The sequence below is a fragment of the Erithacus rubecula genome (assembly GCF_903797595.1).
Source record: "Erithacus rubecula genome assembly, chromosome: Z".
Taxonomy (NCBI): Eukaryota; Metazoa; Chordata; class Aves; order Passeriformes; family Muscicapidae; genus Erithacus; species Erithacus rubecula.
Window position 1 is genome coordinate 5,996,552 of NC_136661.1, and position 13,309 is coordinate 6,009,860.

Consider the following 13,309-nt stretch of genomic DNA (forward strand, 5'->3'; position numbering starts at 1 on the left):
GTGCTTCATACCAAGAAGCAAGCTGCTTAAGTAACCTTTTCTGTCCCACCATGTCATAAGCTCCTACACTTATGACAACTCTTTCAAGGGCATAGAAGTGTTCTTGCAGCCTTATTAAAATCCAGATTTGGGGGATATTCACACCACAACAATTTTCACTATTAATAAGCTTAAAGCATTACTCTTATATTCAAAGTACAAATTAACCCAAAAAAAACCCCCAAATTATGATACTGCAAAAACACACTGGAGAGGATATCCACATGGCTACTGCTTCTGATCACTACTCCAGGCCACATTTAAGACTTAGCCCCTCCCAAGTGACTTTTCTTGAGTGCAAAATGGTCAAAAAGTTCAGCAATACATCTGCAAAACAGACCAATTCTGATATAATGAATAAATAGGATGTTACTGGAGACATATAACTTCTCCATTTTTCCGTTCCAACTGGACTGTATAGGCTGTAGCAGAGATTACAGTGTAATTCCTACAATCCTGTGGTATAAGGAAATCTTCTGAAAGTCAGTGAGCTGGAGAAAAAAAATGATAACTTCGCTCCTGGTAGACCAAAGCATGTGAACAACATGCAAATGAGAGCTTTGTTCTTCTGCCTTTGCTCCTGCTGCCTCAGGACAGGTCCTGTGCAGGCTGGCAGAAAAATATTTTGAGGTACTGCATTTTAAAATTTAGAGTTAATTCAATGAAGATGTAAATCTGAAAAACTCTGAATTATCTACAATAGTTGGGTAAATATTCTGTGTCTAGTCTTCACAATCTAATCACCAGTTATGATTGCAGATTAAGTTATATTATTGATCCACAAGTAAGTCCTCCCTATTAGCATGAAAGGTTTTTTTTCCTCCAACCTCCAACTTTAAAAAATAGAGGGGGAAAAAGGAAATCCATCCAGGAGTGGTTATATTTAACATACACAGATACAAAGACATAAAAAGGCCTTGAGTAAGAAGCTGCCTTCCCTAACAACATGCACACACACACACCAGCATACCCAGACTATCTATTCCTTCACAACAGTAAGAGAAATTTTTCTCTGTAGGCATGCAAAACCTACCTGGACTCATTCCTACTAGCCTGTGCAAAATTGCCCCGGCTTGGTGGTATGAGTTGGACTAGATGACCTCCAGAGTTCCCTTCCAACCCTAAATACTCTGTCATTCAGTGAAGTCAGTTTTGACAAACATGAACTAAACAGTCAGCCAAATAAACTGATGACTGCAAAGTTGTCTAATTTACAGAATAAATTTATAAAAAATTAGACTATTAAATGGTTGAGAAAGTGGTTGGATGGTAGCATCCAGAGGGTAGTGGCCAATGGATCAAAGTCCACACGTTAATTAACTAATCTTCATTAATGATGCAGACAATCGGATTGAGTGCACTTTCAACAAACTTGCAGATAACACAAGCTGAGTCCACAGATGTAAGATTACTATAAGCACACTTCACAAGGCATGTTGCAATGTCTGGCAAGGTCATAGGGAAAGAGCTCCTGTATGAGCAGGAAGTAAGTTCCTGATTATAAGCAACCCTATAAATTTAGACCAAGTCAATATACTGCAACAGTGTCTGCATCTAGAAATAAAGTAGAGTACCACGGTAACTCAACCAGTAGAATCAAGTCCATACTTTTTGACTTGCAAGACCTGATATGGAAATCTGCAAGTATACTTATGCCTGGCATTACCTCATCAGTGAAATCCTTGGAGTAACAAAGCTGGAAAACTGTTTAAAAGATCTATTTCACACAGGAGAGCAGAACTATATGATGCTTTTTCTTGAATTACAACAGACAATTTTATCCCTGAGGTGGGTTAAGCACTGGCCTAACCCCAGTACACTCACTAGAATTATTTATTCATTGTTTTGTTACAAGATAAGAATTAGGAGAAGGGCAAAAGCAGGCTCAAACCTTATACAAATTAGTATAGTATTAGTATAAATAAAACTTTATCGACAGAACTAAAAGAAAAATAATAAGAAAACAATAAACTTTCAGAACACTTCTCCCCACAACTCTTTCTTCTCTTTCTACTGACAACATAAAGAGATAAAACTTAGTATTTTCAGTCAGTTTACCACTTTTGAAATAATCTTCCTTCAGTTCACTTAGGGAGAGGAGTCTCTGCTGCTACGCCATGGAGATTTTTCCCCAAGAAACAGTTCTCTCATGGTTTTAATTTTCACAAATAGCAGCCGCCAGGAAATCTGCAATTGAGAGGTCCCTCCCACGGTTTGGTAGTTTTTCCACAACTACCACCATGGGTCATCTCAGCTTAATAAGACACAATTTTAAGGATGAGCTGTCTTAATAAAGAAACAAAAGTTCTCTCCTTTTGTCTTTGGGAACAGAGGTAACTAAGAAGATTCCCTAAAAACACATTTCTGTGGATTGTGCTGTAAAAGAAATGAAAAAAACATTACATATTTACTAAGCATTAAAGGTCATTTGTCATTCACAAGTTTACTTATGCAAAGGAGAAAAACAAGTAAATACATAAGTATGAGATAAATCAATCTACTTCAACTCAGCTATGATTTGTTAATGGGTGATTCGAACATGTACTAGAACAAAAATAACTGAACAGGCAATTTCATTTACAAAATTTTACTAGCTCTTCTGATCCTACCATCATAAGAAAAAGATCCATTTGTTTCCTTAGCAGTATATTTTACTTTCAGTTTCAATTCCTCTTAAAGACTGGCATGCTTCAAAAGCTTTGAAGGCTTCATTAACATATTCTGAATAAAACTACACTAAAGAGCAATTAGCTTTACTGTATCTAGCACTCTATCACTATTCTAAATGCATGTAAGTTGATAAACATTACATCTTTCAAATGTATTTTCATCATCATGTGTTACAGACACTAACAATTTCAAAATATTCCTAGAGAAGGTTTTTATAAATACTTAAAAGTAACACAGCACTGTGCTTGCACTACTACACAAGAGCAGCTGCAGCAATGCAATACTGGAATTGATACCTATCTACTATCACTGTTTGAAGAACTGTCTTGAAACATCATGCCACAAATTACTTTAAAAGCATGTAGAAGCTGCACTTACGTGAACATCAATAATCATGCAGAATGCATTACTTGGGCAAAAAAAAATTTGCCTGAAAATTTACCAATTACTATCACATTAACTAAAAGTCCCAGCAGAAGGATAGTTCTTCATGGCTTCTACAGCAGGTACAGAGACTTCCCAAGAAAGTGTGTAATAATTCTTACATCTTAATGTGTGACCCAGGAGCGAGGTGACCTTAATCCAGCCATTCGACTTGTCAATCAAGATCTTTAAACACTTATGAAAGTGTGCCTTTAAGCATCTTCAGAGGTTTCATTTTACAAAAAATGTGCCTGTATCTAGCAATACAGATGAAACAGATGAGCTCTTTAATAAATAAAGCATAATGAAAAGTTAAGCACTATCAATCTTATTCTGCACAGACACTGCACGCACCTGGCAAATTTAAAAGGAAATGTTTAAGGGTAAAGATCTTCAAGCTCAGTAAAAAACCTTGGTTAAAAGTTTGTTAGGAATCATCCAGAGGATATTAGTTTGAAGAAACCAAGAACTTGTAACTTCCAGCTAAGTACTTACTAAAAGCAAGCAAAGCAGACTTTCAGAATTTCATGGACTTCCATTTTCAAAAGTTAGGTTTTCAAACCTAACTTTTCCTGCCTGAAGAAGGCTGTCAGAATTAAAGATCACAGAAGCATTTAAACATATCTCTAACAAGCATCTAGTAACTGAAAACTCAAAATCAGCTTTTCAGCATGTAACAGTGAATTTTGGGAAATGGGATCAGCTCAGGACAAAAACAATTCAATAACCCAATTTTACTACCCAACATTGGGCCCTTAGTTTATGGACTTCAGCTATTCTCAGAGTGTGCTCAGTTTGCTTACATTTTCAAAGCTGAAAGAGAATCTGACCAGGTTAATTTCATATGGAAAAACTGTAACCTCCACCTGGATTCTATTTAAAAGAATGCCTAAGGACTCTGGTATCTAAAAATACATGAATTAACCACATTCAGAATAGTAGGCACATGGTCAGGTTTTTACAGTAACTGTGTAGTGATACTGTATCACATGGAATACTGTTGTCTCTGTCTCAACTACAACAGAAACAAAAGCTAAATAAAGGGGGAATCTAGTAGCCAACCACTTACGAAAGTTACTGTCTTTAGAGAGTTAATATAGGCTGTCTTCAAGTGTATGCAACTCCCAGACATCCACTTCCTCCTCAAGCAACTGTAGTTTCAACAGCATTTGTTACAGATTCATACAGCCTGCTCTATCAAAAATTATTTTGTCTGGTGATCATTCTACTAAAACATCCCATATTCTTCTGGGATGTTCTAAAACATGGGACAATTTTGATGCCATCAGTGATGCTTTTTAGACATGTATGAGTAACTGCTGAATGTTCAAGATATTTCCAGCCCTGACCAACGAAACTCCTCAAACAATACATTATAATAAGAGGATAAGAAGACAAACATCTTAAAGCAGACACTGCACATTTATGAGGTTTACAGGTTCCTTCTCACATGTCCACAGGAGACCAGTTTTGAAGTGTGGGCCTGACTCTGCAGTCATAAACACATTATGTTCATACTGGTTTTACTCTGGTACTTCATGCTTTCTCCTAACTCTCCCCTCCTTATTACTGCTGGCATTTTTAGCAGAGATCTTAATACAAAGCAAATAGCTACACCTACTAATCTTACACAAAAACTAACTATAATACAGGCTTACTTTCCTAAATAGGAAATAACTTCTATTGTGTTTGAAAAGAAACACCAAAGAAACCGTGGGTCACCCTCAGAAATAGAAAAAAAAAACAAACCCCTAAGTTAGATTTACTAGTGTTTTTCCTGATTTGGATTTCATGGCTTGTTGTTAAAAAAACAGATGCAAATGACAAATCATTCTCTCATTTCGAGAATTTACTCATCAATTAAAAAGACAACCAAAAAGACAAAATCATTGCTCTGCCTTTGCTCTCTCTTTAGAGAGACACACAAATGGGTGAATCATCTGGACAACACCAAGTTCTCTGACAGGCTCTAGATCCATGTTCCTCCAAACAGAATACAGACAGACCATAACATTTTGTAACACAGTAACCAAAGAAGTTATTCATGTCTGGAGAACATGGTCCAAATTAGATTCAGCCCTGTCAATTTTTTGCCACAGGACTCAAATTTCAAAGCAGCCTACAAGAACATTTGAAGATGTGATGCCTCAAAAACTCTGAAGAAGGTCACACAAACTAGTCTTTATATCAGAGAATATGCTCCCTTTTGATTGCTTATGTGTGTTACACAACAGCGTGTGCTCTGGACACAGGGAAAAAGGCAGTCATAACACTGGATAGTATCAAATTACTTGCTATCAATTAACCGTATCTTAAGTAGGTATCATAGTCTCAGAGAGACTCCCACAGTCTCAACAGAAAGCATACAGCAAAAAGAATTCCTAGAGAAGAAGAGAATATGAAAGCTTTCATATTCTAAAAAAATGCTTTTTCACAACTTCAGTTACAATCAATGAGTTTGATTGCATCACAGTGTAAATATACTGTGTTTGTTCAACTCACCCCACAGAGAGGAAGTCTGGCATGCTATAAAAAGCCACTCAGCATAGGAACAAATTACAGAATCTTTTTGCTGACATGGTCTGCAATTATACATCAATCCCGGTACAAACATAATGATAAATGTACATTAGTCATCTTCATACTCAATCAACAAGACTAGCTTTCTCTGAGAACACATTTACACTTTTCCTGAAGGCTACATTCTCCAATAAACAAGAGGGTTTTACACTTTTTCTAAAACACTATTTGCAGAGTGTATAGGTGGCATCAACTTATTTTACCTTTTGGCCTGAAATAAATACAATCCAAAATAGATATCAGTGTACAAGATTAGTAGCAGCACAAAAACAGCTGAAAGCCAAGAGCTCCAAGAAAAGACTTCTTGACTTTATCAGAAGACCATGGTGAAGGCAGCTATGTTCAGTCTCAACTAATGACCTCAGAGGGTTCAATTCTGCACCTCTTCCAAATTAAACTTTTTAAAAAGCAATATGTGTTTTGAAGATTATTTATTCCTTTGTTACTGAGATACAGAAAAAAATGTTAATTTAGATATGGTACATATTTCTTCTTGGATGTTACTGTAAATCCCATTAAAGGAACATTTGCTCATTAACTTATAGCTGGACATTAGAGCAGCAAGGTTTCTCTTCTTTAGCCATTCTACGGAGCCATCTAATTAAGTAAAGAAAAGTTTATGGTGTCTTCTGGATGCTCTTTGGGATTATTCAATACTGTCATTTTAAATTTTTTTTAAAAAAAGTAAGCATGTCAAAATACAAAGCTGCATAGAGATCCTCAGCAGCATAGAAAGAATCATCCAACCCTGCACTGATTAGGTGAGAAGGGTCAAGTACCTCCTGTATGATGGTATGGGCTTCTATAGCAAAGGCAACTGAAGTTCAGCAACAGTGGTGCCAGCGAGAGCAAATGGCTATCTGCAGCTTGTGAGGACACCTGTAATGAAGAACTGGTTATTATCTTAAGATTCTATAATCAACAATAAAAGCCTAAAAACCACACCAAAAACCCCCCAATAACCACCTACATTTTTACATAATTATACAGTTAAATCATTAAGTGGAGAGATTTAATTAATAGTTTTTAAAAAGAGAATCCTCTCATAATTTCCATCTGTATTATTGATGTCAGAATTTGATTACATGTTGCAATGGAAAATCCTCATCATCTAGTTGTCAGTGTAGGCCTTGCATGAGGCATATTCTGCATCTAAAGGCTTGTGAAGTTCTTTATAATAAAAAAAAAATTAATTTTTTAAGAGCTTCCAGACAAATTTTAAAAAGCACATGTACTAAATTACTCTAACTAAATTACATGTGTGACTCTTGGAGATGTCCTGTTCAGGATGAAGATGATCCCTAGGAGTCCCTTCCAATTCAGTGTATTCTCTGATTCTGGGAGTGAATATACATGCATAAAATACAGAGCTAAAGTTGGCTGCAATTTCTTAGAGGTTATATAATGCTCTTTCAAGTTCCTAAGACTTAAATAATACATACAAAACAGTATAAAGTAGTCTGTTTTCAACTATGCTTCTTTGCTTTGCCTTCAGTTTATTTAAGTGCTTTAAATAATAAAGACAATCGTATCCAAGAATGTTAAACTGCACAAGTAGCTTTACAGTAACAATTTAACAATCAGACGATTTCAGTACACCTTTGCAATCATATAATAAAAACCTCACAGGCCTGCCAAACCCACTATAAGGTAAGGTTTGAGTATACACCACGAATTCACTATGTTGGGAATTTCAGTATACAGTCTGGTCATATCTGACCTGAAGACTCCCAATGACTCTCATGACAGTACAGAGCTACTTGCTACCAGCTCCATCACAGAATGGCAATTACTTCCCTTCTAAGGTTTCTTCAAACTGTTTCTCTAAAATAAAAAAATTAACTACTCCAGCTGAAGATTTGTCACCCCAGATTTCTGCCTGAAGCAGATGGGGTTTGGACAGCTTCAGTTGAAAATGTTTACAATTTTCCAAGCAAAATAAAGCTGGGAAGAGTCTGTGCTAAGAAACTCAATTGTTCTATGAATAGGCTTAGCACTCCCATTCCTGAGGGAAAGACTTCACAAGTACTGCTTTTCTAGCCTTCAGGAAATTCACTCAAGTTGTAAGTATTAAGAAGGACTTAAACATACAAACCTGAAGTTTAGAAGCTTACACTCCCATGAGATTCCACCCACTACTCATGTGCCAGGTCACCCAGAAGCTACAGGTTTCATATAATAAAGGCACGCCCTATTTATTGCCAGATTTTTAACTGTGTATTTTACCAAAACTTTACCACAAGCATTCAAAGCCAAAGCTCCTCCACTCCTCTTACTCCTCTATTGTTTCAGTTAAATTTTACAGAAACAAAACTCTAAATACTGGGACATTACAGCGTCAGTCTGACAAACTAGGCTTCAAATATTTACTTGCACAGCTAAGTAACTTGATGCATACTCCATACTTCTTTGTGCACAAAAGCAGAGCTGAATTTCTTCTAGTGATGTAGCCCTGATTCACAGCAATTTTTACCTCAAGTAAATAAATAGCTTCAATATTCTCATCTACTCCTGCTGATTTCAGTCTCCCATGAAACAGGTTAGGAGTGGTTTCCTCACCAACAAGATGAATGGCTTCAAAAGTCATTTCAGTCACTGACTCCTACATATATTGCCAAAGAAACTTTGGTCTCCAATGTTTTTTTTTTCCCTAGTTTGGTAAGCACTATAGAAAAGATACTGAGATAATGGGGTTTTTTTAACAGCAGTAATTTACACATTTTCTCAGAATTCAAATTCCAACAGGGTGAGATGGGAAGATGAGACAAGTCAACAAAAGACATTAGTTCTTATCTTCAACAAACAGTAGACACTGTTGAAATACAAGAGTGCACATGTTTAGTTATATACAAAACGTAAGTAGGTATTAATACTCTTTCAGTCTTACAGAAAACTGTAAGCTCTCTAGTATGTTTTCAAATTTAAACTTCCATGTATTTTTACTGCTCTATTTTTCCAGCATTGTAATTGAAAGAAATCCCACAATGACTGTAAGTTGGTTCTACAGAAAATCTGCTCTGGTAGGTCAAAATGCCAAGGTATCGCCTTCACTTTCACAAATAAAATGAGAATTTCTATTCTGAAGAACAGCTTCCCATGCTTTCCAATTAGAAGAGAGAATATGCTGCTGAAAATCAGATTGTCATCTTGCTTTTCTGAGTTTCTCTAAGAATAAGTTTACTCAGATTTGACATATAACACAGAAAAATATTAGATGCGAATAGTCTGTAGCGGGGCAAGGTTAAAATATGTTTTATTCCACCATAAGGAAATATTTGTGGTCCCATAGGAAAATGTTTCCACATAATGATCTACCATCTTCAAGAGGGTTTCTATGCAGGTTTCTATGTTCAGTAGACTTCTCTGGATAACTGCAGAGGTTAGAATAAAAAAACTTTCAGAGAAAGTTCCACCTCCATCTAGAATAAGCCTTGACTTCTGAGACTAACAGAGTCATTCAGCTCTGCAGAAATGTGGAGTCCCAGAGAGCACAGGATATCCTGTACATGTTGTAGAGTAATAGTATATTGGTCAACCTTCAGTGTCAAATGTGAATGGTAGGTCCTTCTTTTACCGCCTTTCTGGTGGTAGAAGAAAAGTTGCCAACCTATTCAACAATGTAGTGCTGTTGTGTTGGTTATTTTTTTTCCTTTTTTACAAGGAAAAAAACCCCAACACAATAGTAATACGAAGTACTACATTAATGACAACACTAAGTTTTCTCCAGTAGTTCTAGGGTATTTTAACCCCTAAAAACACACAATGAAAACTACTAACCACTTAAGTTCTTGCATTTTTCTTTGAAGATAAGACAACCGCAATCTACAGTATAGCTACAACTACATTAACTGGACACAAACACTCCTAGAAAAACTGAAAAATAATGGCTCCTGCTCAAAATCTTAGTTGAAATTGCTCTCTACTGCAAGCTAAGAACACTATGCTGTTGAAATTCAGTCCATAAACAATGAGTCACTTAGTTTTCTACATCCTTATAACCTCATATACCTCCCATTTTTAAGACATTACTTAGCCAGGCTGCCCCCCATTTGCAAGATCCAAGGATTTCTAGAAGTTCCCAGAGAAACTACAGTAAGTAGTATTCAGTAGCAGGATCATGGTTCTACTAGCAGACTGTACAAATTCAGTAATACTGAGCACTAACCAGACAAAACAACGAAAGTATTTCACCTAGATAATATTGTTAACAACACATACAGCAATCTTCAGGGGTTAAATTTTCAGCTCAGTATACTGCTTTCTGTTCATCTCACATTTAACTAAAGTAACCTTCTTTTATTCTTAATATTAAAATAAATATGATTTTATTTTGTCACAGCCCTAAGATAATAGGGTTAATTTCATGTTCTCAACATCCAGTTTTACTTGTGCAGGAGCAACTCTTTTGACCTTTTTTCTTATGAGCACCATGGAAACAGAAAAGCAACCCATAATCAAGAAGGAAACTTCAGAATTGCAGTAATTACAAGAAAATTAACATTTATGGGGAGTGAAACTATAAAAACCAATTCCTTAACTCTTCACTGAACATGATCCCAACTGTGCCCTAAACTGGATATAATAAGTACAAAACTCACAAATGCTGTTCATGTAGGCAACTTCAGCTAGAATATTTCATTATCCCATTTTCTCAAGCAAGACATGTGTTAACTAAGATGTTCACATTAATTGGTCTAGCCACTGTCAGACTACACAGAAAAGCACAGCTCATTACAGGCTTATTTTCCCTGCATCTCAGATAAAGAACTTGGGGTAAAAACTTTGGGTTTATTTTAATAAACATGTATACCCCAAGAAGTGTGCTAGCACAGAATAAAGCTAAGCAGGTCACACAACTCCAAGACTCTTGATTTGGTCCCTTCAAAGAAATACGTATTTGTATACTGCCACCAATCTGTAGGGCACAAAAATCTAGTCCTTTGCTATTGGTTCAAAATCTAGGCTTAATCGAGTCACCAATGTTTGCCTCCTGGTTAACAGTTAAATTTCTATTTTTTAAGTTTTTTTTTCACGTGTTCGCAAAGAAACACACTTTATCTCTTTTGAGGCAGAAATCTCACTGCCCTGTATTACTCAGCCTAGGTGAACGCTTCAACACTCATCTGCTGTAAGAAGATGCATCTTCTGAGTCACTTTCCCTGAAATGTACAACACATTCAGTGCCTTCCGCGTCAGATAAAGCTCCGCTACACTTTCACTACTCGAGCACTGCGCACACCTCGTAATTTACGTAACGGCTTCAAAGGTTACAGCCGTCAGAGAAGTTACAGCCTGAAGCGACCCATTCACAACAAAATCTTTCCATCACCCCAGGGGAGGGGAGGTACCACCTCACGGTACCCTCCCAGCCAGTCACCCCTGCCACAGCGGCTTCCCGTGATGGGGGTGAAGCGCCCCGCCGGATTGCCAGCAGTCGTCCTTGTCCCGCCCGGGACACGCCGGGACTCACAAGTCGAGGACACGGCGGCATTACAACTTCTGCCCGCGCCAATTAACCCCGTGCCGCCGCCTCTCTCCGCCCCGCCACGTGCGGACCCCGGGCGGCGTTTTCCCTGGAAACCGCCCGCGGTGGGCCCGCTTCCCGCCCTGCCCGGCCGGAGAGAGCTCCCTCCTTCCCCCCGCATCCCTCCGGATCCCTGTCACTTGGGGAGATGAAGGCGGGAGACGAGGGAGGAGCCTCCCGTCGCTCAGGTGGGAAAACAAACACACAAAGGGGTCTCGCCAGGACCCGGAGAGGGATGAGGGGTTTTACTGCCTGGGGTTTTCACTTCATCGGGGAAAACGGAGGTCCCGGAGCATTCTGTCAGGGCGGGCTCCTCGCTACCCTCCCTTCCCCCCAGACCCGAGAGTAAACAAAAGCGGGAGCTCATAGAACGGCACATGGGTGGAGACGGGGACCCCTGAGCCGCACAAAGAGCCGGGCCCGGGATTAGGGGAGACCCCCGAGTGTCTGCCTGCAGAGGAGAGCTCCCGCCTCACCTGCTTGCCCCGGTAGAAGAGCCGCTGGCGGTCGGGGCTCACGCGGAAGGTCTCCTCGATCTTCTCCCGCAGGCACTCGATCTTGGTGAGGCGGCTCAGGTCGTCGATGGTCTGGGTCTCCGTGCCGTCGATGGTGCGGACCTGGATCCACATGATGCGCGCCCTCCCGCCCGCTCGGCCGGCCGCGGGCGAAGGAGGGGGACACAGGCAGGGGATGAGAAGGGGGTCCGCTCCGCGGCTGAGCGCCCGCGGGGTGGGAGGTGCAGGGGAGGGGTCCGGACGCTACCCCGGTCTTTGTTCGGCCCGACGGGGCAGGAATTTCAAACCCGCGGAGCGGGCGCGACCCTCCAGCCCGCAGTCCGGGCCGCCCGTCCCGCTCAGCGGGGTGCGGGAGAGGGAAGGGAAGCGGAGTAGATCTCACGGCGTTCCCCGATCCCGCCGAGGCAGCGCGGACAGCGGCGGCTCCCGGCGGGCCCGCGGCGGGCAGCACTACGGGGATGCTCCGGAAGCCATCGCCCGGCCCGGGCACTGTTTACCGGGGAGCGCCGCCGCGCTCACATGGAGGTCACGGCGCCAACGCCGATCTCGCGAGAGCGCTCGGCCGCGGCCGTGCCGACAGCACGGTGGGGGGGGGGGGGGGGCGGGGGGAGCGAGGCGGGCACGCGGCACCGCCACGCCCCCTCCCGCCGCGCGCTCCGGCCGCCTGCCGGCCCCGCCCTCTCCGCCCCGCGCGCTGTGCCCCACGCGAGGCCTGCGGGGGGCGGGGCAGGCGCGCGCCGGGAGAGCGGCCGTTGGCGTCTCCATGGCGGCACGCGCGGCGCTGAGGGCGCTGAGGGCGCTGTGGACACTGTGCCCGGGGCTGACGGCGCCGTGGCAACCACGGGCAAACCGGGACCCACACTTCCCAGGACATGAAGCTACATGTAACACTACATTGACACAGCTACACGGAAAGCTACATTGACACATGTAAAGCTACATGTAACCCTACCCCAAAGATACATATTTTCCTGGAGGCGGAGGGAAATACGGGACGGGACTAGAAAATACAAGCTTCTTTTGCACCAGTAATTGGGTGTGCATTTGGCTCTCTGTATTTTTCTGCATTTGGTAATGGTGCAAATTACCACCAGGCAAATCTGGAGTTACATAGCTTTGGTGGGCTAGACCTGTAGGGCAGCTGGGCCTCACACATTTCTTTAGTTACTCTGTCAAAAGTGAAGAACAAATAAAAAGGTTAAAAGTCAGTTAAAATGGGCATCTAAGTAACATCAGTTTAATAGATAAAACCAAAAGCTGTGCACACAAAGCAAAATGAGGAAGTATTCCAATACTTAAAATTGACAGGCATGTGTACATTTATCCATTTCTACAAAACCAAAGCTTTGTCATGTTTAAAGGTTGCTTAGGAAGACAAGCACCTTAACTCCCAACATCCAGCACCTAGTCCTTCTTATCCCAGCCCTCATACCCTCAATGTTGAACAAGACACCAAATGGTCTGGGGTGTCACCAGTGCTCCCCACAGGTCCCTTGCTGGCTTGGTGAACTCTTCCAGCCTGATCACTGGCAGTGTTGTCTCCAGTATGGGTTCTTCT

At 40.9% G+C, this 13,309-nt stretch overlaps 1 protein-coding gene across 4 annotated transcripts in view; it reads right to left on the reverse strand.

Annotated features, from left to right (window-relative positions):
* Nucleotides 1-12,408, reverse strand: part of UHRF2 (ubiquitin like with PHD and ring finger domains 2) — a 78,612-nt gene extending 66,204 nt beyond the window's left edge. For 3 of the 4 annotated variants that reach the window (XM_079330021.1, XM_079330019.1, XM_079330018.1), the window contains exon 1: nucleotides 11,713-12,334. In XM_079330021.1, coding sequence (XP_079186147.1) covers nucleotides 11,713-11,865 — 153 coding nt within the window. In that variant the 5' untranslated portion in view covers nucleotides 11,866-12,334. Of the gene's footprint in view, nucleotides 1-11,712 lie in introns of all 4 variants that reach the window. The other variant, XM_079330020.1, reaches the window with a different exon arrangement.
* Nucleotides 12,409-13,309: the final 901 nt, after the last annotated feature.